Raw genomic sequence first — 23995 nt, 5'->3', positions numbered from 1 at the left:
ATAATATACATACACACATGCATATATATATATGTATATGAGTGTGGAATGTTCACCACACATGTGCACCACACACACACACACACACACACACACACCCAGGCACATACACACCAACATTCCCTTTGATATTGAAGTCACCAAGTATTAGGAGCTTGGTGTGAAGGATCTTGTCAATTTCTTCATAGAAGAAGGCACGCAGAAGGTGCAATATATATATTATGTTATATTATTAGTCAGAGACTTTACAAATATTGTCTCACAGATTACAGATTTCACTCTGAAAGAGACCTGAGAGCTCCAATCTCCTCATTTCACAGATGAAGAAACTGAGAGCCAATGAGGCTAAATGACTTGCCCAGAGTCACACAGTTGGTAAATGTATGGGGCAGGATTCAAACCCAGGGCTTCCTGGTCTTTCCACTATGTAATTTCTCTCTGTAATTTCTTTCTGTCTGCTGATTTCATTTGTAGCAAGACTGTCAAGCATGATATGGTACATTTCCTTCACTCATACAGAATTCCATCAGTTTTTGGGCAAGAAACTTATATTTGAAGTACCAACAGTTAAATTAATTAATACAGATGGTTTTAAAATGGTGTCATTCTGAGTTCCTCTGATCCCATCCTTTTATGCACCTCAGCCACCAGTCACTCCCCAAATGGAAACGGGATGTCAGTTCTGAGTCATTTGGCATTTTTGTTTGTTTCACAGCTTGCCGTGGCCTCAAATTCACCAACTGGTACAATGGTGATGAGCCGTACACTTGTGTAGAGAACTCTGGGTATGAGTTTTTCCAACGTAGATGGCAACTTCTCTGCAATAAGTAGAAAGTTGCCTAAAGTACCAAGAGCTTGACTTGCCCAAGGTCACATAGTCAGTATGTGTCTGAGACTTCAACCCATGTCTTCCTGCCTCTGAGGTTGCCCCTGTATCTCCTATGCCAGATAGCCTCTCATCCAAGCAACATTTGTGACATGTTTTAAAAAGAGGTGATTTCTATGAGTCAATGAAGCCCATGTAAGTACAACTGTTCACAAGCAGCTATGGAAGAGCAAAATAGGAAACTTACTCATGACTCAGTTTATTGTGATCAGGGTATAGTTGGTAAACCATTTACTGAGTAATGATGACCTGAAAGATCACAGACTTCTGAGTCGTAAAACTAGGTTGTGAGATCTCACTTCAATACTTATTAGCTGTGAGACTTTGTACAATTCACTCAAGCCTCAGTTTCCTCATCTACAAAATGGGTATGCTACTTGCACCACTGACCTCACAAGGGTGCCATGATGAAATCTCTATGTAAATCTTTAAGTGGTATAGAAACGTGAGAATCATCATTATAACCATAGTAATTGTTAACATTGATATATTATGGTTGGCTTTTCTGCAAGAACTCCTTCTGGCTATGGGTCTATGACCCTTTAAATACTGAAATTTATTACCTTCTGTTATTTACCTCCATCTTCAGTCATTCCCTTTCCTCTACCTATTTCTTAGTCTCTTTTGGACTTTGAAATAAATTGCCTCATATATTATTTATTTATATAACAGATATGGATAGAAATTATAACATCCTCAAGCACATGTCCTTTACCAGGTGAAACTCATGCTCTTTATTGAAGTAGGTAGGGCAGCAAAGAAGCAATCTACTCAGTAATCCCTGAGTTCTGGGGTAATTGCTTTTTAAATTAACATTTAAAAATGTGTCTGAACCAAACAAGCAAGTCCTGTGCCATTCTGCAAAATGGTTGTATGAATGAGAAGAGTTTCTAAATATATGAAAAATTTCTTTAAAAGTGACATAATGCCTCAGTTTCCTCATCTTTAAAATTAAAGCACTGGATTACATACCCTCTGAGGTCCTAATTCTATCAATGATCTTATGTTTCGTGTGTGTGTGTGGTCATGATGGTTGTATCTGGACTTGTGCTATCATCAGGGGTAGTAACTCTCCAAATAAAAACTCCTGTCAAAATAAGGGGTTTCCCAAAGTCTTTATGTACTTTTAACCTTTAATATGTTTAACACGTTTTAAATCTCTTTGTAGTTTAAAACTACATTAAGTTTTTTGGGACATGCTTTGTTTTTCTTTCTCAATTAAAGAAAATTCACACTCTCAATTTCATTAGTTTGAGAACTCCCTTGACTCTTATTGATCAGTAACTTGTATCCCTATAGAGTTGTCTGGACGTTTAATGGCTGCCCAAGGACACACAGTCAGGATATATCTGAAGAAGGATTTGAACTCATTTTTCCCTGACTCTGAGGGCAATCTTCCAAACTCTGCTCCATGCTGTTTCTCATTGTGGATAGAGTAGATAAGTTCAATCAGGTGATCTTCACTGTAGTAAGAAGGGGTCAATTTGGAAGGGCACATCTTTCATATAAAGTGTATTTCAGAATGGCATTGTATCCCAAAATTACATTTCTTGTTCTCCCCTTTGATGAAGCCTCAATTTGTTGGTATAGATGCAAAAGGTTAGTTAAAGACAGCTTCTCTTTTGCTGTGTTGAATAAAAGAACTCAATTAAAATTAGATGGTATTTGCATATTCCATAAACAATTAAGGTCAATGTAAATTAGAAAAAATAACAACTTTTCTCATTATTTGGATTCATTTGGTGTGATTCCAGCAATATAAACTAGTTTCTAGAGGCATGGTAGAAGAATATGTCATTTATTTTATGATATAACTGATATAATATTAAAGATCAGTAAAATGAGATTTTCTGGACAATAAGCATATAAAAGCTACAATAGCAGTAGAAATTATAAAAACACACCAGCTGATGAAAGCAGATGTATCCTTTGTTTTGATTCAAATCCAAATCGGAGAACATGGCAGATCTTAATTCTACATTGGATTCTGGTCAGCACCAGAGACTCAGCCAAGAATGATGTCATTAAACTCCCCCCTTCTGCAGATGGCAGGGGAGATATTTGTGTTCAGTCACTAGTCATGTGGCTCAAGTTCTCAATGGTGGGCTTGGCACAGTCACCTTAGAAAGGTGGAAGAGATCAAGAATGAATGTAGGATGAGAAATGGAATTTCCAAGATTTCAAAGGGAAATTTCCTATTCATCACACTATTTGATAACACCAGTGTTATCACATCTAAAAAATTAATTTTGTTAATATTTAAATCAATAGAAAATTAGAGAATAATTATCTCAGTACTTCCAGAAATTCAAACTCTATTCTCCTAAATAGATAGCAATGACATTTTTAGGACTGGAAAGAGAAAACCCAGTCCTCCTTTGCCTCATCTGTACTTCAAGCTCATTTTTACAGCCCTTACTCCTTAAAGAAACAATCTATATTTGAGATTTTGGAAGATTGCCTCCAATCTAAATATTGCCAAAAATGTTTTAGAGTTGGATGGGTTAGGTTACCAATTGATTTTATTTTATTTTTTTTTATCTCAGCTGGTAAAGCTTCAAGTTAACCACACACAGGCAGCTCTTGGTGATTTACCCTATTTACCCCCTTTACAGACTATAGGAGAAGGGCTCTGTGAAAATGAAGATTAGATTTTGTATTAGAATTGTAGTTGTAGCTGTAAAGTACCTTCCTTTTTGCTACAAAAAGATGATTTAAAAAAATAAAGAACCTAGGACTATTCTCTACAACTGGATCACAACTATGACATTGTTTCCAACCTGCCAAATGGGACATCAAGTTCTATACAGATGTCATTTTGTTACTTATAGGGGGTGACTGAAGCAGGAAAATAAATTTAAATGAATTCCAAGTCAATCATAAGGCAACAGAATGATCTCTCAAAGCCCCTTTCCGCCATTTTGTGTGTAGGAGTAAAGCTGCACATATATTACTACGTATAAGCCTCATGTAAGGTATGACTTTTCTCTTTCCCCAGAGTTTTTTTCACTCCCATCTGAGGAGGGCACCTACTCCACTGGGTCACGAGTATTAAATGAGATAATATGTGTAAAGTACTTGGCAAACATTAAAATCTAATCATTAACTATTATTGTTGTTGTTGACTTTCCAATTAATTCTCCTTCCATTACTATGGTTATATATTAAAAAAGAGAGAGAGACTGCCAAATTGTTGTCTTGTTAGAGATCTGGGAAGAGGCTTGAACTGTTTTGTGAAAAATATTCTGCCTATTGCATTTAAATATAATAAATTTCAATATAATTAGTATACTGGTTTTTAAATATACTTGGCATTCTTTTATAATCTTCTATACTTTATCCATTAAAAAATTCACTCTGAAGCTTCACCAGATTGGCAAAGGGGTCCATGATTCACAAAAAAGTTAAACCCCCCTGACATACAGAGATGTGCAACAGCATTCCTACCTCAGTGTCTACTGGGAACTCCATGTGGGTAGACACTGATCATCACTGGATTTTTCAATATTAAGAAATGCAATCCATGATAATTTTTCTGGGCAAATGCAAGTTTCTCAGAGAGCCAAAAGAACCAATACACAAATGTTAGCTCTAATAGAGATAAGTCTTAAGGGAAACTCAAGCTTGGGCAGGACCAGCCTCCCAAAGTGAAGTGTCAAAGAACCAGAGGCTACCTCCCTAGAGAATTCCTTCTTGAATCTTAGCTCCCTATGTCCTGTTTATTAGTACTACAAGCCAGTGCTCTCCTCCATCTACAAGAGCTCAGACTACATCTGTTCTAAGTGGGGCTGTTCTCCCTACGAGCAAAGTCAGTGACTGCTTATACTCCCTATTAAAAGTTCTCTGCAATTAGAAAACTGAAAATCTCAGCATATGTACTTACTGCTTAAATATCTTAGAATACATCATCAGAACTGCCATCAACATTGATGACAAAGTCCAGGAGTTCTGATTTTCTAATCACTTCAGATCTGTTTGAGGAACACCAGATGTTTCTCTATTTATTCTAACTTCATTTATTATTTAGCAGAAAATTAACTGATGTTGATAACACCGTAGATCAGGGGAATTTTTGACCATTGATGGTTTAACTCCATAATGTTAGCAATCATACTGGTTAATGGTAAAAAGTTAAAGAAATTGTTGTAAGAGTTTAAAGCCAATGCACCAAATATCATCATCTTCTTTGGGTTTTTCATTCATTCTAAATTAACTAGGAGCAAAGTCCCTGATTTGTATTCCTAAAACTCTAATCCCCATTTAATTGCATCCATAAACAACGAGGAAAGACTGAGCCATAAATGTTGGTTCAGAACAATAAGCCACAGATTAGATTGCTAGATGGTCATTCATCCTACGTTTTCCAAGAAGACCAATGACATCATGAATGAGTGATGTCTTGACTTCCACATGAATTGGATTTAAATGAGGCAGAGTTGCACAAAGTCATCAATCTCACTCTCTCTTCCAAAGTAATCAATGTCCAGTGGCAGGACAAAAGTCAGATGCTGACACAGGATACAGTACATGACTATGGTGTCTTTGAAATTTGGTCAAGCTCTGAGCACTCCACAGTACCTGCTTCTACCACCTTCATGTTCCATTAAAGCAAACTGTTCACATCTACCTATTCTGCCAGGGAAGTCTTCCCATGCTTGGGATAAACATGCGTCTAACTCATTGATGGGTTTGAGGCTTGTTGGTTATCCTTAATCTGGTTTAGCCCATTTGCTAAGATAGTTTCCCAGAATGTGGCCACTGTGTGTGCTACAGCTTCTTGGAGCCACGGGTGAGAGTTTGGTGACAGGTAGACACCAAATGTGGGCAAGCAGTCCTGAAAAGGTTCACTAACTAAATCATTATTAATTAGAGAAATGCAACTTAACAACTCTGAGGTACTACCTCATACCTATCAGAATGGCTAATAGGACAGAAAAGGAAAATGATAAATGTTGGAGAGGATGTGGGAAAACTGGGGATACTAATGCATTTTTGGTGGAGTTGTGAACTGATTCAACCATTCTGGAGAGCAATTTGGATGTTCAAAAGGCAATCAAACTGCGCATATCCCTTCATCTCACAATATCACTACTAGCTTTATATCCCAAAGAGATGATAAAAAAGGAAAAAGGACCTACATGTACAAAAAGATTTATAGCAACTCTTTCTGTGGTAGCTAAGAATTGGGAATGGGATGACTATCAATTGGAGAATTGCTGAACAAATTATGGAATATGATTGTGATGGAATACTATAGTGCTATAAGAAATGATTAGCAGGCAGATTTCAGAAGAAACCTGGAAAGACTTACATGAACTAATGCTAAGTGTAGTGAGCAGAACCAGGAGAACGCTGTACATAGTAACAGCAACATTGTGTGATGATCAACTATGAATGATTTAACTCTTCTCAGCAATAGAATGATCCAAGACAATCCCAAAAGACTCATGATGGAAAAGGCTATCCATATCCAGAGAAACAACTGATAAGAGTTTGAATGTGGATCAAAACATATATTTTTCACTTTCTTTATTTTTCTCATTTTTTGGTCTGTTTCTTCTTTTACAACATGACTACCATGGAAATATGTTTTACATGACTGAACGTATATAACTCATATTAAACTGCTTACCACCTCAGGGAGGAGAGGGGGGGAGAAAATTTGGAACTCAAAAAAAAATAAATGTTAAAACAGGTTTTTACATGTAATTGGAAAAAATGAAATACTATTTACTAATAATTAAAAAAGGATTCCCCAAGCCCTCTCATTGGAAGTGATAGTCCTCCCTGATAACTCCATATAACTGGTAGGTTAGAAGACAACAAGTACATAGATTTCAAAAAAAACACCTGACAATTCCATATTATTCTCATGGACAAGATAGAACCTGATAAGAGCTAGATTAAAAAAAACATTTGGGTGGATTGGGAAATAGTTTCATGATCTAATTGAACAAACCCTGATCAATGCCTTGATGATACCATGGAGAGAGACCTAGAGTGATATGTTTCAGGGCACTGATCTTAGACTGCATTAACAGAGACGTGGTCTCCAGAATTAAGAAGATAATACTGTTATCATGGTCTGTCTCGTTTAGACCCCACATAGGCTATATTGAGAGCAGTCTGGATACTGTATTTTATCAAGAGTGATGACAAGCTGGGAAATACCAGAGAAGGGTGATGAGAATGGTGAGTACCATGGAGGCTATTTTGTATGAGCATTAGATGAAAAAATGAGTGACATTGAGCTGGGAAAAAATAAGACAAGCAGCATGTTACAGTTGCCTTCAGGCATCTGAAGGGCATGTAAAAGAGAGATTAGTTTTGTACTTCCAGGTACATGGTGCTTTTGGTGGAGCATTAGACTGGGATTCTGGAAGACCTGAGTTCCAAATCTGTCTCAGAAATGGACTAGCTGTGTGACCCTGGACAGGTCACTTCCCTTCTCTGTCTACCTCAGTTTCCTCATCCATAAAATGGGATTAATTATAGTGCCTAGGTCCTAAGGTTATTGTTAGAATGAAATATTATATATAAAGCACTTTGTAAACCTTAAAATACTATGTGAATGTTGTTGTTATTCTACAGGAAAGAATTAGAAGCCAAAAGTAGGAACTGCAAAGAGGCAGATTGAGGTTGACATAAAGAAAAATGTCTTAACAATTTCAGCTATACCCAAGTAAAATAGACCACCTCAGAGGTACTGGGTTACCCCTCACCAGAAGTGAATTTGGATGACTACTATTCAGGGAGATTCTTGTTTAGGAAAAGGTGGGACTATGTGAATTTCCTAGTCCCCTAAATTGAGATCTCTGGCTTATGACTATCAATTAAAAAATATTTGTTAAGAAATCACTGAATATTTAACATTTGTTGATAGTTTTGTATACGCTTGTAAAGACCTGATTAACATAAATATTTTTATCATAGGATCATTTTTCTCAAATATGTATTTTTTAAGTCTCTCAGGGAATCCTCAAGAGCAAAGCACCACAATTGTGTGTCTGGATCATCAAGAGGAGCACTCCTATAGAGCACTGAAAGGAGATGAATGATGTATTCTCCCCAAACGGAAATCCTGTCCTACCATCAGGTAGGCATTGGCAGCTGGCAGAATAGGAGAAGGGCAGAAAACAGGAAATAGGTATAAGTCAGCCCCACTAGCTCCAGAGTATGAGGGAAATATGGAAGAAGGAGAATAGGTGTCATATATTTGATATTCAGTACAGCTAAATGTTCTATCTAAGCCACACACACACACAAACACACACAACTTTGTCCAAGGTCATAACCCTTGTGGAAATGTCAATTTTGATTCACTGATCTTAGTTAGTGATGGTTTAATAAGTTAAAGGAAGAGCCAACCTAACCCCAACGGGTGTTTCCCATACCATTCTATCTCTCATTCCCTGTTTGGCTCTCCATTTCTCAGGAAGTTTCTAAAAGCTGGCTGAGCATGATAGGTCCAGTCCTCAGCTACTTGTGTTCTGCTTTTCCTCTTCTTCCTGACTTTGTGAAAGGTCTTCCGGACATCCCTGAAACCTGACCTGGCCGAATGTAAGCCATTTCTCTGAATGAGAAGTATTCTCACCTCTGAGAGCCGCAAGGACATAAATCCTCTAGCTGCTTAGGTGGCATATTTTGGTCAGTTAAGAAAATGAGAGCAAATGCACAGGATCTAATGCCCAGTTCCCCGTGACAGCAGAAATACTAGTTAGAAATGTCAAATGATCAAATGCCAAAGGACCAAATGATATCATGTTGACAAAATGCCTTGTGAACTTTAAAGCACTAGAAAGATGTTGAGCGTGATGATAAATGAAGAGAGAGGTTGCTCTGATCCCCACCAATACAATATGGACATTGGTTGGATGCTACATAGACTTCAATGGCAGGGATAATCTCGAGTAAATACTATAGAGAAATATGGAACAATGACATTTCAAGACATTTTCTCTCTTATTTTCACCACTCTAGAATTGGCTGCCCAGGAAATCTAGTAAATGGAAAAAATACACTTACAGAGCTGCCCTGATTTGCTTGGTCTAGCCATTACTACTAATGAGACCATATTCTGATGGGAGTTGGACTATTTCAAATGAAATAGCTTTGGTCTCCATTGGTGTGGAAGTGAAAGGACAAACCAATTCAAGTCAGCTTCTCAGAGGAGGACCAAAGAATTCCTGAGGAGCTCTCCTTTTCCTATCTAACCAGTGTCAAGCACTGATACAAGGAAGACTTCTTCAATGGTCCAAGCATCCCCTGCAAAGACCTTGTAACTGGCAAAGTCCAGCCTTCTCAGTTTGCTGCAGGGAGGACTGGAAGGTCCTGTTGAATGAAAACAATCACCATCAAGAAATAAAGTTTCCAGAATCCTACCGCAGTCCTCTGAGGACAGCAAAAATTGATCCTGTCTGGATTTAATTTAAATCACTGTATATTCAGTTAATAAGTGTACAAAAAAAGAGGGCAAAGCAATTTGAGTTGTTTTTAGAGCTGGGGAACACTTGATTAGTCTCTTTCATAGCTATTTCCCATAACCAAAGAAAACCAAGTCATCATAATTTAACTTAGGACATTTTACCACATAGACCTAATGCTCAGTTTGGTTGGTGTCTTAGTACCAATGAAATCCTATAAAACAGGTATGATAACAAAACAGATCTGCATCCACTGTTGAACAGAATAATGTAAACTACTTATTTCTGTTTCATGGGTCCACCAGCTCCACTTTCCTTAGATGGCTAAGCCCTGAAGAGAGATGGCTCAGGGGCAAAGTCCCCCTTTATCTTCCCTTTCCCCTAATTTCTCTACTTGACACACTCTATCTCCCAGAACACTCAAGAAAGTGGCTATTCACAGTTCTCTGGACTTCTTGCTCATTGTCTGAGATTTCCTGATTTCAACCTAGTCAACAAATACCAATACAATAAAAATGTATACTGTACTTTCTGTGCTCAGCACTTGAGACACAGCAAGATTTAAGTGACTGGCCTCGCAGCCAAGGAGGTCTGGGTTCACACACTGACAGTAATAAATACTGGCTGTGTGAATATGGGCGCACCCCTTAACTTCTTTGAGATCAGCCAGTTAACTTTCTTCGACTATAAGTTTCAGGTGAGTTGCCAGTCTCCATCAGTGGAGGGGCTTCTATAACGGGAATTTCTCACGTGGATGAAATCATGAGTTTGGACAAATAAAAAGTAACTACGGTCAGACCTTAGGATATAAAGATATATTACCCCCAATAACTGGAATATATACTTCTTGAGACGAAGGATTGTTTCATTTCTGTCTGGAGACCCTCAGTCCATAACAGAGTTTACAGAGAATGAGAGAGTTAGGTGAAATGATGCTGAAAAGGTAGGTTGGTGCCTAATTATAAGGGGCTTTGAATGCCAGGATAAAGCATTTATATTTTATTCCATTGACAGTAGGGGTGCCACTGAACATTTTGAATGGCACTCTGAATAGTGCATTTAAAATGTTATTCAAACTGCTCTGTGAAGATAGATTGGAGAGGGGAAAATCTTGAGTCAGAAAGAGTGATTAGGAACCTGCTAAGTGGTCTTCTACCACCAACAAGGGACTAATCAGTCCGGTCTTGAATACTGGTAGCAATGAGCAACTCACCTCCTGAGGAAGCCCCTTCCACATTTTGACACTGCTCCTGGCTCTCTCTTCTGAGGCCCGGCAGAACTAGTCTGATTTCTCCACCAGCACATTTGCAACCTGTACTCTCAGAGAGTCACCTTGAGCGCTTAGAGGTTGATTGACTTGCCTGAACTCACAAAGCCAGTAGGTGTAAAAGGCACGATTTGAAACCAAGTATTTCCAACTCTGAGGCTGGCTCTCTATTATCTCTGTCTGACTCCCTCTTGCCTTCCACATAGCATGATGCTTAATAAACTTTGGCTGAACTGAACTAGTGTGAGACTGGCTTCTCATATATCTCGTAGGTTTTGAGATTAGGACCGTGCCAACACTGAAATTCAAGGAGGGGGAAAATGATGCTTTCTATAGCTATCCAGTGCTCTCCTGCTGCTTGAATAGTGTTCCCCTGTTCAGTCCTGCTTTTGAGAAGCAAAGCCCCAGCTTTGAACTACTTACTCACTTTCATCCTTCTGAGTTGTTCTTGAGATGGGTTTGAGTAACAAGTTTATTAAAATGTTAGTAGCTGTTCAACATGGGAATTGTAGTATTCCTTAATCCAAAGGAATGTGTAATAGTAGAAACTCAGACCTCAGCCCAGAGGCTAGAGAGGCACCATCTTGAGGCAAGGGGCTTTTGTGGAGTCCCCAAGATCGAACTACGTAGGCAATTGCCTAGTTTGGCTGTTTGCTGGACTGCACAGGACAAAATATGGGACAAGCCAGTATCAATGAGACAGCTGTGTGTGTGTGTGTGTGTGTGCTCTCAGCATGGTGTCAAGGAGGATAGGCCTCAGAGGACTGGGTTTAGAAAAAGAAAGGACCCTAAAGAGAGGGGAAGAATGTATGACAAACCTTTTTTTGTGTGTATACAACTTTTTTTTCCCTCAACCTGGTTTTGCCTTATATGTGGTAGATATTTTTAGGTAACAGATTTTTTCCCAAAGTGGGAGAATATATTCTGTATTTTTTTAATAAAAATTTTCACGACTACAAATGATGAATTAATTAAAAAGTATTTCTTAAGCACTATATGCTAGGCACTGTGTAACTGAATATATTCACTGATGTGTTCATTTTAGACAGGCTCTTAAAAGGTTTCTGCTCAGTTAGTTTCTGTTTTCTGTCACATCAGAGCTTGAATTTCTTGGTACTGGAGGGAGACCTGCAGATCCCCTACTGCAGCCATCAGCCAAAGATGGATTATTTATACTCAAGTACCCGACATCTTCACAAAACCTTTCTCCAACATCTCATATGACCTGGAGTTCACCCTAGGTTCTTAAAAGTTCAACTAATGGACCATAACTTCTGGCAGATTCCAGCGCGCTAGAAAAGCTTCCAGTATGGTCCCAGCAACAAAGTATGTTGGATATCCAAGGACCGACAGCTCAGCATGGGGAGGAATTTTTGTTCATGGTAACCCAGAAAATAAATAAAAATATAAAGTGACCCTCAGCTTTGTGAGGGACCTCTTATGGCTCTGTAGTGATGGCAGCCGAGAAGTGAAAGAGGGGGAGAAGGGAATAAGTATTTATAAGGTGTCTGCTAAGTGCTGTGTCTTCACAAATATCATTTCATTTGATCTTTACAACCCTGCTGTTATTTCCATTTTACAGTTGAAGAAGTAGAGGCAAGCAGAAGCTAAGTGAATTGCCCAGAGCCATACAGTTAAGAAGTCTCTGAGACTGGGATTTGAACCTAGCTTTTCTTGATTCCAGACTTAGCACTCTATCTGCCATGCCTAGAATAAAAGGCAGAGGGTTGTAAGAATCTTAAAGCAGGCTCTCGTCACCTCATACCTGGACTGTTGCAATAGCCTTCTGTCTGTTCTTCTTGTCCCAAATCTCTCCCCACTTCAGTCTAACCTTCATTCAGCTGCCAAACTGATGTTCTTACAGCACAGGTCTGGCCATATCACTCCCCTACCTAGTAAATTCCAATGGCTTTTTATTAGCTCTAGGATCAAATGTAAATCATGCTTGGCTTTTGAAGGACTCCAAAACCTGGCTCCATTCTACCTTTCTTAAGCAGTACTTTTCCCCCATCCTCCTTGTACTCTTTGATACAGTGAAACTCACCTTGTTCTTGTACCTTCTACTCCATGTCCTGACTCCACACTTTTACTGGCCATCCCCCAAGCCTGAATGCTCTCCTTTATCACTTCTACCTCCTGGCTTCCCTGGATTCTTTCAAGATTAATGTTAAATACCATCTTGTACAACGTTCTTTACTAATATCCCCCTTCTCCCCTCACTACTGCCTTTCCTCTGAGATGACCTTTCATATACGTTGTATGTATTTTGTTTGCATTTAGTTGTTTGCCTGTTGTCTCCCTCATTTGATTGTTGAGTTCCTTGAGATAAAGGACTGCCTTTCACTTTTCTTTGGGTCCTTAGTACATTGCATGGTACTTAGTACATCGTTCTTGACTTGATGACTTGATTTGACATTAACTTAGCCACTGGTACGGGAGAACATGAGTAGAAGTCACACAGGATGGCCAGGTGAGGGAGCACAGTAATCTGCATCTTTGGAGGCAAAACACTAATTCAATGGTTCCTATTTAGTGGTTCATGAATGCCAATGGTCCAAAGGGTTTACACGAACAATTCTTCGATGGCATATTTAGCAATAATTATTATAAATATATTTTCTGATTATGTTACAAATCTGTTTTCCCTCTGTGACAATAGACATGGACATGTTTAAAGCATTATAGGTTTGTTTCTGCAGCAATTCAAAATCATCAAAATCATGCACACAATGATTTTAGTGTTCATGAAGTGATTATATAAAATTCTGACCCCATTCTATCTAAGCACAATGTATTCTTCCAGTTTTCAACCTGTCCTCAGATGGTTTCCATATCCCCACCTCCGCATCCCTTTTATCCCCCAAGGTTCAACATTGGAGCACAAACTAATTCCCACCTGATGGTCAGATCCATATGCATACTTTTAATTGTCTTCTATATGCTGCAAAAGAGTAGCTTCCTCATTCTCTTATCACCCTGTAATTATAACTTATGGACTATGTAATCATATGATCAAAATGATACAAAGATTTGCATTCTTGCAGTGCAAATGTCAAGGTCTTTGAAAACCATGGTTGTTGGGCCCACATTACAAGCTAGCTTGAAATCATTACTGACAATCACAAATGCTCTGCAGAAACAAACTTTAAATTGTTTGTCATTAAACTATCAAGACTGATTTCCAATTAAAACTTACCATTTGCTTAGGTTATTATTGTTCAGTCTGATAGATTTTCGAATGAACTTGTTAGCAGCATTGATAAATTATTCAGTCAATTTTCTGAGAGTGTAACCAGGACAACAGTGAAAGAATAAAGTCACATCTATAGAGATTCTTCCTTAACAAAGGTTAATTCATGCCATTGATATCTAAGCCCTTGGCTTCCTGTTGCACTTTCTGAACTCCAATAGCAAACAGACAAGCCCAAAAGACTTTTCCAAAGGATACGTACAACTTGAGGAATATGTCTAAAATGGTACTCCAAAAGACTTAGTGCAGTTTTAAGTTTTAAAAATTAAAACTAAACTGACTTTTAGAACACTTTGTATATAAATATTGTTTAAATATGAAGCAATATATACAATTGAACTTTAAGTACATTTGTCATTTAATATAGCACTTGTCAGCCAGTGAAGTTTATATTTTATATTACAATTTAGCTATTCACTTTCACTGATTAGTTAGGTCCCTAAAATTAGAAAAAAAATTTATTTCATCAGGAGTGCTGGTAAATTTCTCCCACCATTTTCTACCATGTTTGTATAAGCAAATATTCTTACCTTATTCTTGTTTTAAAATGAAATATAGAAACTCAATTCAGAACCAAGTTTAAGACTGTTTGCCTAGCTTTGAGTCATATATAGTAAACTTTTGTTCAAATAAAGAAGTCTGACATCCTTATTAGACTACATTAAACATCTTCCAAGTTGTAACTTATTTCACCAAAATATTTATAAAATAAAGAAATTTAATATGAAAGCTTGCAGATAATAGTAAGCATATGTTGTCTTGCTGGATTGCTTCTTTTATTTCTTACATAATGTCCGACAAAAAATTGTAACTATTTTACAGTTAGAGATTTCATAATTATAGGTAGAACAAAATTTTAATTTTTAAAATTATGCTTGTATAATGTAAATTTTAATTTGGAGCTTCCAGGGGCAAAAAAAATCATCATTTTAGTTATGGGACTTGATGAATTGCTTTGATTGTTGTTTAAAGGTGTTGGAGGGACAAAAGAAATTGGGAACTATGCCCTAATTAATGAGATCATAGTTATTTGGAATTCCATAAGAACCTACAAATATCACTGTCCTCCAGACAGACTTCTGGGTAAAGGAAGAAGGCGGTAAGGCATTGATGCTAACATTGGGGGCACCCTGATAATCAACAGGACAAGATAGCAATGTCAAAGAATGGATTTCATAAACTTGGTTAAGTTAAGGTCTAAACAGGGAACAATTCAGTGATATTTTCATCTTATCATTCCTTAGCTCAAAGAAAGGAAGGAATCTATCTTTTCTTAGAACTTATCAGCAGTTTCTTAGAAGAACTTATTAGCAGCTAGATAAAACTTTCTAAGTTAATTACCTAATCTTGAAGTCCAGAGACAATGGCAATGTGATTTAACACACCCACATACATGTTCATCCCTTAACCCCCTCCCCAATTCCATCCTTTCTTTGATAAGTCTGAGCAAATAGGACTGGAATTGAATCCTGTGCCTTCTATTGGGAAAGAAGAAGTATCTAATACTACTTCAGGCTTTGCTTTTCTAACTGAAGCCACATTTAGAAATGTAAATTTTTAGAAAGCTACAGAAAGAAGTAACTGTTTATCACTCTTTGTCTTCTCCCCACCTTCCATAAAGTAAGAATAGTATAGAAATGAGTTCCTAGTTGTCCCAATATGATGCAGACTTTAAGTCAAAGCTGAAGGCACCTGGGTCCTCAGTTCTTCACTGATGCCTGACTGCTTAGCTAGCTGGGTGTCCTTTATCAAATCATGTCTCATCTAAAAAATGAGGAAGCTCATAATGTGTTTTCACAGCTCAGCTTGGACTTCTGTGGGATTTTGTCATTCTTGTTGAAAGGTTCCATTATGTTAGACAGGACAAAAAATTAGTTTAGTATCTTTAAATACCAGTGATTGTTTATTTCATTCTGAAAGGAAATATTCTCTGGAAGGGACACAAGTTTTGCATTGTTTAAATAAAATACTTAGACTTTTAGAAAGCTGATGAAAATGAATGTTGCAGACTGAACCATGTTAATTGGAAGTCTATTAACTCTGAGTCTCCATTAACTGGAGCCCCTCTGGTTAGCCAGAATGGAAGGGGAAAATGAGATAAAACATTTTTCATCACAGCTATGTTGGAGTTTTCTTGAACCTGGGTCAGGACAACTGTAAAGGTCCCCCAGCATCTGGATAAAGATGGGCTCAGAAGGTGTGCTCAAGGATGTAATTATTGCTGGTCCAGGGGTGCAGCATCATTGATGTCTGAGCCCTTGGCTTCCTGTTGCCTTTTCTGATCTCCAATGGCAAACAGAGAAGCCCAAAGAACTCTCCCAAAGAACACACACAAAATGAAGAACACAAGTATAAAAAGAACTTTCCCAGGATTCCGAGAGCCACCTCCCCTTCTCTGCCTCAGAAAGGTCTTATTCTAATTCTTTTCCTTTTTACCTGCAAGATTGCAATAGCCCTTCTAGTTAATATCTTTGACACAAGTCTCTCCTCATTCCAATCCATCCACCAAATAGTTGCCAAAGTGATTTTCCCAAGTGCAGGTCTGATGGGTTACTCTCTTACTCATGAACTATAGTGACTCCTCATCACCTTTATGATCAAATATAAAATTATTTGACATTTAATACTCTTTATAAACTAGTTCCTTTCTAGTATTATATGTTACTCCCCTCAATCAATCAATGAGCAAACACCTGTTATGTGCCAGGCATTGTACCATCCACTGGGAATACAGAGAAAGTTAAAACATACCCAAAGAGCTCACATTGTAATCAGGGTGACAACATGTAAACCACTGAGTGCATGAAATATATGTGTTATATATACACTGTCATACATATATACATGTATATGCATATTACATATGTGTATGTATATATAATATACATGTTATATGTGTATACATACACACAACACATGCATGTTATATATTTATATACACATGCATGTGTGTCACTACATATATGTGTATGTATATATGTATACATTATAAATGGAAGATAATCCTCCAGGCAGCAGTCAGAGATGGAAGGGTGGGCAGGAAGTATCTCTAATGGAAAGTAGGATGTGAGTTAAGCCTTGAGGGAAGTCAGAGAAGGCAAGAGGTGGAGATGAGATGAGGAGAGAATATCCTTCTTGGAAGAGTAGGTCAGTGAAAAGGTGAAACCCACCTGTGCTCTGCAGTCTAGTCATGCTATTCTGAGGCAATAACCCTTCATATTCCCCATGCCACGAGTGTTCTTTCTCCTCCTCATCACCTCTTAGAACCTTTAGTTTTTTTTTGATACTCATCTCAAATCCAATGTTCTTCAGGAGGTCTTTACTGCTCTATCCCCCCACCCCTTCCAATCCCCCAACAGCTGCTGGTGCCTTTACTTCTAAAGTGAGTTTTCGTCTGTATATGTGAATTTTCTTATTCAAGTGTAGGTTCCTTGAGGTCAGGGGCTATTTTTAACCTCCCTTGGAATCTCCTGTGCTTACTTAGCACAGTGCCTAGAATGGAGTAAGTGCTAAAGAAATATTTTTTTCATTGATTGACTATTTTCCTTCCTGAAAGCACAAGTTAGAGTGAGACAGCTCTGCTTTTATAGGCTGATAATACACATGCTGGTGGGGGAGGGGAAGAGGGAGTGGGGGGAGGGAGAGAGAGAGAGAGAGAGAGAGAGAGAGAGAGAGAGAGAGAGAGATATTCTCTCATCAGAGTTACTGACAAGAGTCACTTTCCTTCTCTACAGATCAATTGTCTTTCCATTCTGATTCTGGTAATTAGATTCATAAATCCTCTCTCATCCGCAGCCCAGCTACCATTTACACTAATAAAAGACTATCCTCATTATTTGCCTTTTCTATATCCTCAGAGAATCTTGTCTAGGATGAGACCTAACATCTGCCACACCTCTTCAAAGCCCAGTTTTCTGGTTCCTTAGACCAGAATAGTTGAGAAAATGGAGTCATCATGAGCAGAATTTATGGGTTAAAAATACCACTACTTACTTCATTCACGTGGCCAACAGCTCCATAGATTCTTGCCATTCGTCCAATCAGGCTGGGAAAGCTTGTACCAATCTCCTTCAGTGTTGGAAGAAAATGACTCAAAGCTGCTGGTTCATAGCTAGATATTTCGATGAGTATATTTAGGATAATGTCACTGTGAGTAGGGTTCTTTAAATGTCCAATTAAGAAAGGAATACATTCTTGAAGCACCTAGAAATTATGCAGGAGAGAGAGGGAGAGGAATTGTTGGAATTACCCTGATTTGTATATGGCCCTTATAAGTTTTCAAAGCACTTTCCCCATGATAACTCTTGGATGGGACAAGCATTATTATCACTAGTTTATAGAAGAAGAATCAAAGGCTCACAGAGATGAAATGACCTGTTCAAGGTCCCTCAGCAAGTCAGAGCCAGGATTCAGGATTCCAACTGGACCCCACATCCGGCAGTGTTTTCAATATAATACAGCTGCCTCTTGAAAAACAAATAAATCGCACAATAAGTGGGCCCATGTTGAGACTCTCTCCTGAAGCCAACAGTTCTGGAGAAAAGTTATTTCTTTTTAATTTTTTTTTTTTGAAAATTAATCCCCCTCCAAATCCCATTGCTGATGACAAGGGCTAAGAAGCACACTTGGTAAACAGAGATGAGGAAAATACACTTTGCCATGTCTGGAACCCACTCAAACCTCACAAGTTTGGAATTTCAAATCAAATTAAAATTGTTGGTGGCTTCAATTTACTTGTTTTGGAAAAGACTGGACCCTACTCATAAAGAAAGAAAAAAGAATGTTTATAAAAGCCTCTGTGACCACTAATCCTTTGTAAATAACATTCTGATGAGTTAGGGGCTCCTCTGGAATATTGGCATTCCTTCTAACCATAATGGAGAGGGTATTAAAATTTAAAGGAAAATATGAGATATTAAAAAGTGCTGGACTCTTGACTTTAACCAAAACTCTCAAATTGGGAAAATGTGACTTGGAACTGATGAACATTCAAAAAGCTGGGGAGGCTTCCTATTGCCCTGATATTCTGACAGTTACTTCTAAGGATACTCAAACCAGAGATCTAGGAGTGGAAGGGATCTCAGTAGCAATCTAATCCAGCTTCCCCCCTCATTTGTCCAGATGAATAAACTGAGGACAAACCATGCAATTCATAGGACAGAAAATGCTGAATCAAATTTGACTCATTTTGTCCATGTCAAGCCACTTGATTACCAAAGTCACAGTCCTTTTGCCTACTTCCCTCTAAGTTAAGCAAGTCAAGAAGTGGGAACACCTCCTGATACAGAGCATAACGACGGATGGCAGAATCACCCATCATCCTTGGGACAGGCTAGGGACACAGGAGAATACAACAGTAATATTGCTCTGTTTGGAGTTGAAAAACCTGGGTTGAAATCTGCAAAGTTCTGACACTCATATCTATGTCTATGTCCATGTCTATGTCCATGTCTATGCATACGTATATGTACACCCACAAGTATGTTGTATGATATGCATATCATGTTGTATAAGTCAATTCAATTTGTGATTATGTATATGTAACGTGTGTGTATACATGTATGCCTATGTGTATATATATGTGTGTGTGTGTGTGTGTGTGTGTGTGTGTGTACGTGTAGTGTTATTGTTCAATCATTTCAATCATGTGCAACTCTTCATAACCTCATTTGGGGTTTTTTCTTGGCAGATTTCCTTCTCCAACTCATTTTATAGATAAGGAAACTGAGGCAAATAGGGTAAAATGACTTGCTCAGGGTCACACAGCTAGTAAGTTTCTGAGACTAGATTTGAACTCTTGGACATGAGTATTCCTGACTCCAGGCCTAGTGATCTATGCACAGCATGATCTAACTGCCCATGCTTATGTAATATCTATATCTAATATAACCCTGTTTCTGTATACTTATTACCAGTATGAATTTATCAGTTTACTTCATTTTTTGGGCATCTTCCTTCATCTATAAAATGATGAGTTTAGGCCAGATGATCTCTGGCTCTCATTCTAAATTCCTGACTTTAACTCTCCAGAAAGACTTCTCGTAATAGTGCTGAATGATCTTAGAGGGCATCTGGTTCAATATCCTTGCCCACCCTCTTTAAAGAGAAGAAAATGAGGCCCACAAGAGTTTTGAAATATTTGAGTTTATAGGAGTTAGCAGCTGGGACTAGAAGCAGTCTCTTGCCTCGGGCTCAGTCCACTAAATCACCTTGCAACTTGAGACTTTATATACCTCCAATAAAATCCTGTTGGACTCTGCATTTGGGGCTGTTTGAGCATCCGTTATAATTTCATCAATATAGAGAACTCCCAGTGCAGAGAATTCTTTCTCCCAATGTAGATGAGCCACTTCTCAGTGATTTGTATTCCGAGACAGTTGCTTAAGCCAGGGCTCTTACAGGTTAAGTGTCTTGCTCCAAGTCACACATCTGTCAAAACAAGTCTTAAAACTAGGGTTTATTCATTCCAAACCTAGCTGTCTATCTATCATACCTCACTGTCTCTCACTACACTTTGGGGCTTACTTTAGTGTATCCTAAGTGAAGGTAAATAGCAAAGGTATTGCAAATGATTTAATTACACTAGTATTTGACTAATCACCCTTTATAGTGACTGACTAATTATACACCCACAGACATGCCTAGGTATAGGAAGGTTCGTAGTAGCTAAGGCCATCATACCAACAACCTTTGAAATGTGTATCCATGTATGAGTATGTATGATCTTTGCAAAGTTGAGTTTGGGTAAATGGAATATATGAATGAACAGAACTAAAAATACTCCATCTTGGAGTTGGGCAGTGATTATATGTCCTAGTACGAAGCCAAGAAAGTCCCTGGCAACATATAGTGGAAGTGTCAGCCAGCTGCTTAGGTCAAGTGAACAGACTTAACCTAAGGTTGTCAAAAGGGAAACTGCTTGCACATTTCCTGCCTTATTCCAGAATATTCCATTTTATTGGCTTTATTCTTCACCCTCAATTCATGTAAACACAAGCTGCCCTCTGTCATGTGCCTCCAGATCTTTGAGGGCCCCTCTTTCTTGTTTAAATAAATGCATTGATCCCAAGCAAAGTGTGAGTTTTGTCAAAGTTACACAAATCAATTAATCTAATGTAATCAATCAAACAATTAAAAAGCATTTATTATACAACTGCTATGTGTCAGGCACTGTGCTAGGCAATGGTGATACAAAGACAAAAATGGAATAGTCCTTGTCCTCAGGGAGTTTATATTCCATTAGGAGAGTATAGACAAACATATGGTAGGAGAGTTAAATCTGGGGTAAGGGCAGGGAGAAGACCATTGACTAACATAAGCAAATGGTAACGACAATGAAAAACCATCTTATGGTGTGTCTCACTGGACATCAAGTCAGAAGATTGGTGTGTGAGTCCTCAGTCTACCACCTATTAGCCAAGTGGTCTTGGGCAAGTCATTTAACACATGTGAGCATCAGTTTTCTCATCTGTAAAATCATTCCTACCCTCCTAACTTCTCATGGTTTTTGTGAGGACCAGATATGAATGAAGTATGTTGACAATAAATCCCTTTCAAAATAAGAACTGAAATAATCATTTCGATTACTATGGTTGACAATAGAATATTCATTTTCTCCAAGGTGATCAATAATATAATAGGAAACCTTTTGCTTTGTACTTCAGTTTATACTTCCCCTTTTTAAACAAAAGTCTAGAAGACAACATGGTATAATGGACGGGAAGTGGGTTCAAATCATATCTCAGATCCTTACCAGTTGTGTGGACAAGTCACTTACCCTCACTGTGCCTCAGTTTTCTCATCTATAAAATGAAGGGCCTAGATTTGATGGCCTCTAAGGTTCATGCTATCTCTAGTCCCTGATCCTCTGAGGTTGAGTACCATTCCCATGGTGGTAAGTTAATACAATCATGATTAGAGACCTGATCTTCTGAAACCAATGTTTCTTTCTTTCTACTCTCTACGATTGCCTCCTATTTAGATGTAGGTCACAGATTCTGATTTGGAAAGAATCTCAGTTGTTCTCTCTTCTAGACCATTTGCCCCTTTTCTTAGAAATTCTGGAGAATTTAAGTGACTGGCTCAAGGTCATACAAAGATAAATGGCTGAACCAGGATCTGACTCCAGAAATTCTGATTCTTGGGTCATCACTTTCTACTGTACCATGGTGGTGTTCCTTGTTGTAGTGATGTCCAAGAAATTTATTTTCATATTATAAACAGAATGCTTCCTGTGGCTATCTACCTACTAGAGGAAAATACCATCCTTTCCTTTCTTCTGTGTATCTTTGAATCATTTTTTGATGCCATGGAGTTAAGAACATGAACCCTGGGGAGGGAGTAATTATGCGGTATTCACACTCACATGAGTTATTTGGTTCTGTTACTGAACCAGTCAGGCTAGGGTGAAATTGAAGCTAAGAATATAGCTTAGATTCATGTGTAGGTAAGCTGGTACATGATTTCACTTCAGAGATCACTTTAGTCTCCAAAGAACTGAAAATGAATTCTACTCAGGGATCAATCAACAGATGATGAAGGATATAAGTAGATTGTAATACATTGCAAACAAGAAATTACAAAGGAGAACTAGGTGTGGATATAGAATAGAAAAAAATCTGGGCATAAAGGAAGATTGATGGGTCATAGGATGAGTGAGGAATTACCAGGGAACAACCTATGTGTCCCACTGGTGCCCTCATGATGTTGAAAGGGAGGATCCTGTATGTTGAAGTGATGGGAGGATGTAGACAAGTGTAGTATAAGATGGCAGATTGAAGGAAATATGGCCACAGGTCCATTTGAATATTTGAGTCCAAGTCAGTGACTTTGAATGCTGAAAACCTACTACAAGGAGATCTGCTAACTCTGGAAAGTCATTTCAGTTTTGCACATGACTGACTGAAAGGAGATGCTAGGCAAGAGAGTATGGAAGCTTAATGATGGGGAAAGCCTTCTGCTCATTGGGGAGAGAGGGAGAGAACAGAAATGGGAAGTTAATATAGAATGATCATGGGGAGAATTGGTTTTAAAATCAGAAAGAAATAATAGCCCTCTCCAGGTTCACTCACTTTGATTCTTCATCTCTGCCTAGTTCATTTAGTCATTCCCTGGTCAATGGGTATCTGTTTGGTTTGCGGTTCTTTGGCACTTTAAAAAAGTGCCATTTGGGCATTTGTTTCAACTTCCTCTTTCAGTAAAGCCTTTAACTATCTTTATACGTAATCAACCAAAAGGACAGATATGAATTTTACTTCTATTTATTGTCCTAACCTCTCCTATCATTAACTTAATAATCAGAGAAGCAGTAAATATATAAAAGAAGGTAGAGGCATAGAAATCACTCAGCAGCTGGGCAACCGGGTTCCATACACTCAGTAATTGGCCACAGCTGGACTGGGTCCAATCCATTGCATTGTATAGATGCTGGAGGGCAATCACACATGAAGTATGGCAAGGAATCGCTTCAAGAACATTAAGCATGAACTGGCATACGCTTATGGCAACAAATAGGGGACCAGCACCAGGCAGCAGATTGAATTAGCTCAGTGGTAGCCAGAGACAAGCTGATGACAGTCACTGAGCCACAGATACATCCAGGCAAGCTTCGGGGGCTTGCCTGGATGTATCTCTCACTGCCATCTCTAAATTCAATAGAGAAACAATTAAATGGTGGCCAAGCATTTGTTTTTTCATGAACCATAATGGAAAGAAGTCATATATCTTAGGTCAAAGGACAAAAGTCACTACTAGTAGTACCAATAGACCTTTCCATGACTCAGGACATTTGTGTGGGGACTTTCTCACTACTCCTCTGACCTATGTGGGAAACCATAGCTTCTGGGGGCTGTCTCAAGTGCTGCCATTGACCTTTAGAGAGAACCATACAGAATGACCGAAGATTTGCAGGTCACTCATTCTCTCCAATTACTGATCCCAGCCTCTGATTATGAAGTTCCCATTTTCATGGCTCTAGGAAGAAGAGATGAGTGTATTTGATTTTTCTAATTAATATATACATATAATATGCACACATATATACATATATATACGTGTGGGTGTGTATATATATGTATATAAAACATATCTCCTAATGCAATGTCAGCTTCTCGATGGCAGAGACAACTTCAGTTTCATCTTTCTAGACCTAGCATCTAGTGCAGTGACTG

The 23995-nt window shown here is 38.3% G+C and overlaps 1 protein-coding gene and 1 long non-coding RNA gene across 9 annotated transcripts in view; one reads left to right on the top strand and one right to left on the bottom strand.

The window, feature by feature from the left end:
- Positions 1–11573, top strand: part of LOC140510208 (uncharacterized) — a 146441-nt gene extending 134868 nt beyond the window's left edge. For 2 of the 3 annotated variants that reach the window (XR_011969145.1, XR_011969146.1), the window contains exons 3-5: positions 6985–7078; positions 7851–7982; positions 8867–11573. This is a non-coding gene — a long non-coding RNA (uncharacterized lncRNA). The remainder of the gene's footprint in view (positions 1–6984; positions 7079–7850; positions 7983–8866) is intronic. The other variant, XR_011969147.1, reaches the window with a different exon arrangement.
- The window catches only part of VEPH1 (ventricular zone expressed PH domain containing 1), a 200239-nt gene that overhangs the window by 115068 nt on the left and 61176 nt on the right, over positions 1–23995 (bottom strand). For all 6 annotated transcript variants that reach the window (XR_011969144.1, XM_072618640.1, XM_072618639.1 and 3 more), the window contains exon 6: positions 17820–18029. Coding sequence is in view for 5 of the 6 variants with exons in the window: in XM_072618640.1 (XP_072474741.1) it covers positions 17820–18029 (210 nt within the window). In the remaining variant the exon portion in view is untranslated. The remainder of the gene's footprint in view (positions 1–17819; positions 18030–23995) is intronic.

This window comes from Notamacropus eugenii, chromosome 6, assembly GCF_028372415.1.
Source record: "Notamacropus eugenii isolate mMacEug1 chromosome 6, mMacEug1.pri_v2, whole genome shotgun sequence".
Lineage (NCBI taxonomy): Eukaryota > Metazoa > Chordata > Mammalia > Diprotodontia > Macropodidae > Notamacropus > Notamacropus eugenii.
This window is presented reverse-complemented; position numbering and strand designations above follow the sequence as displayed.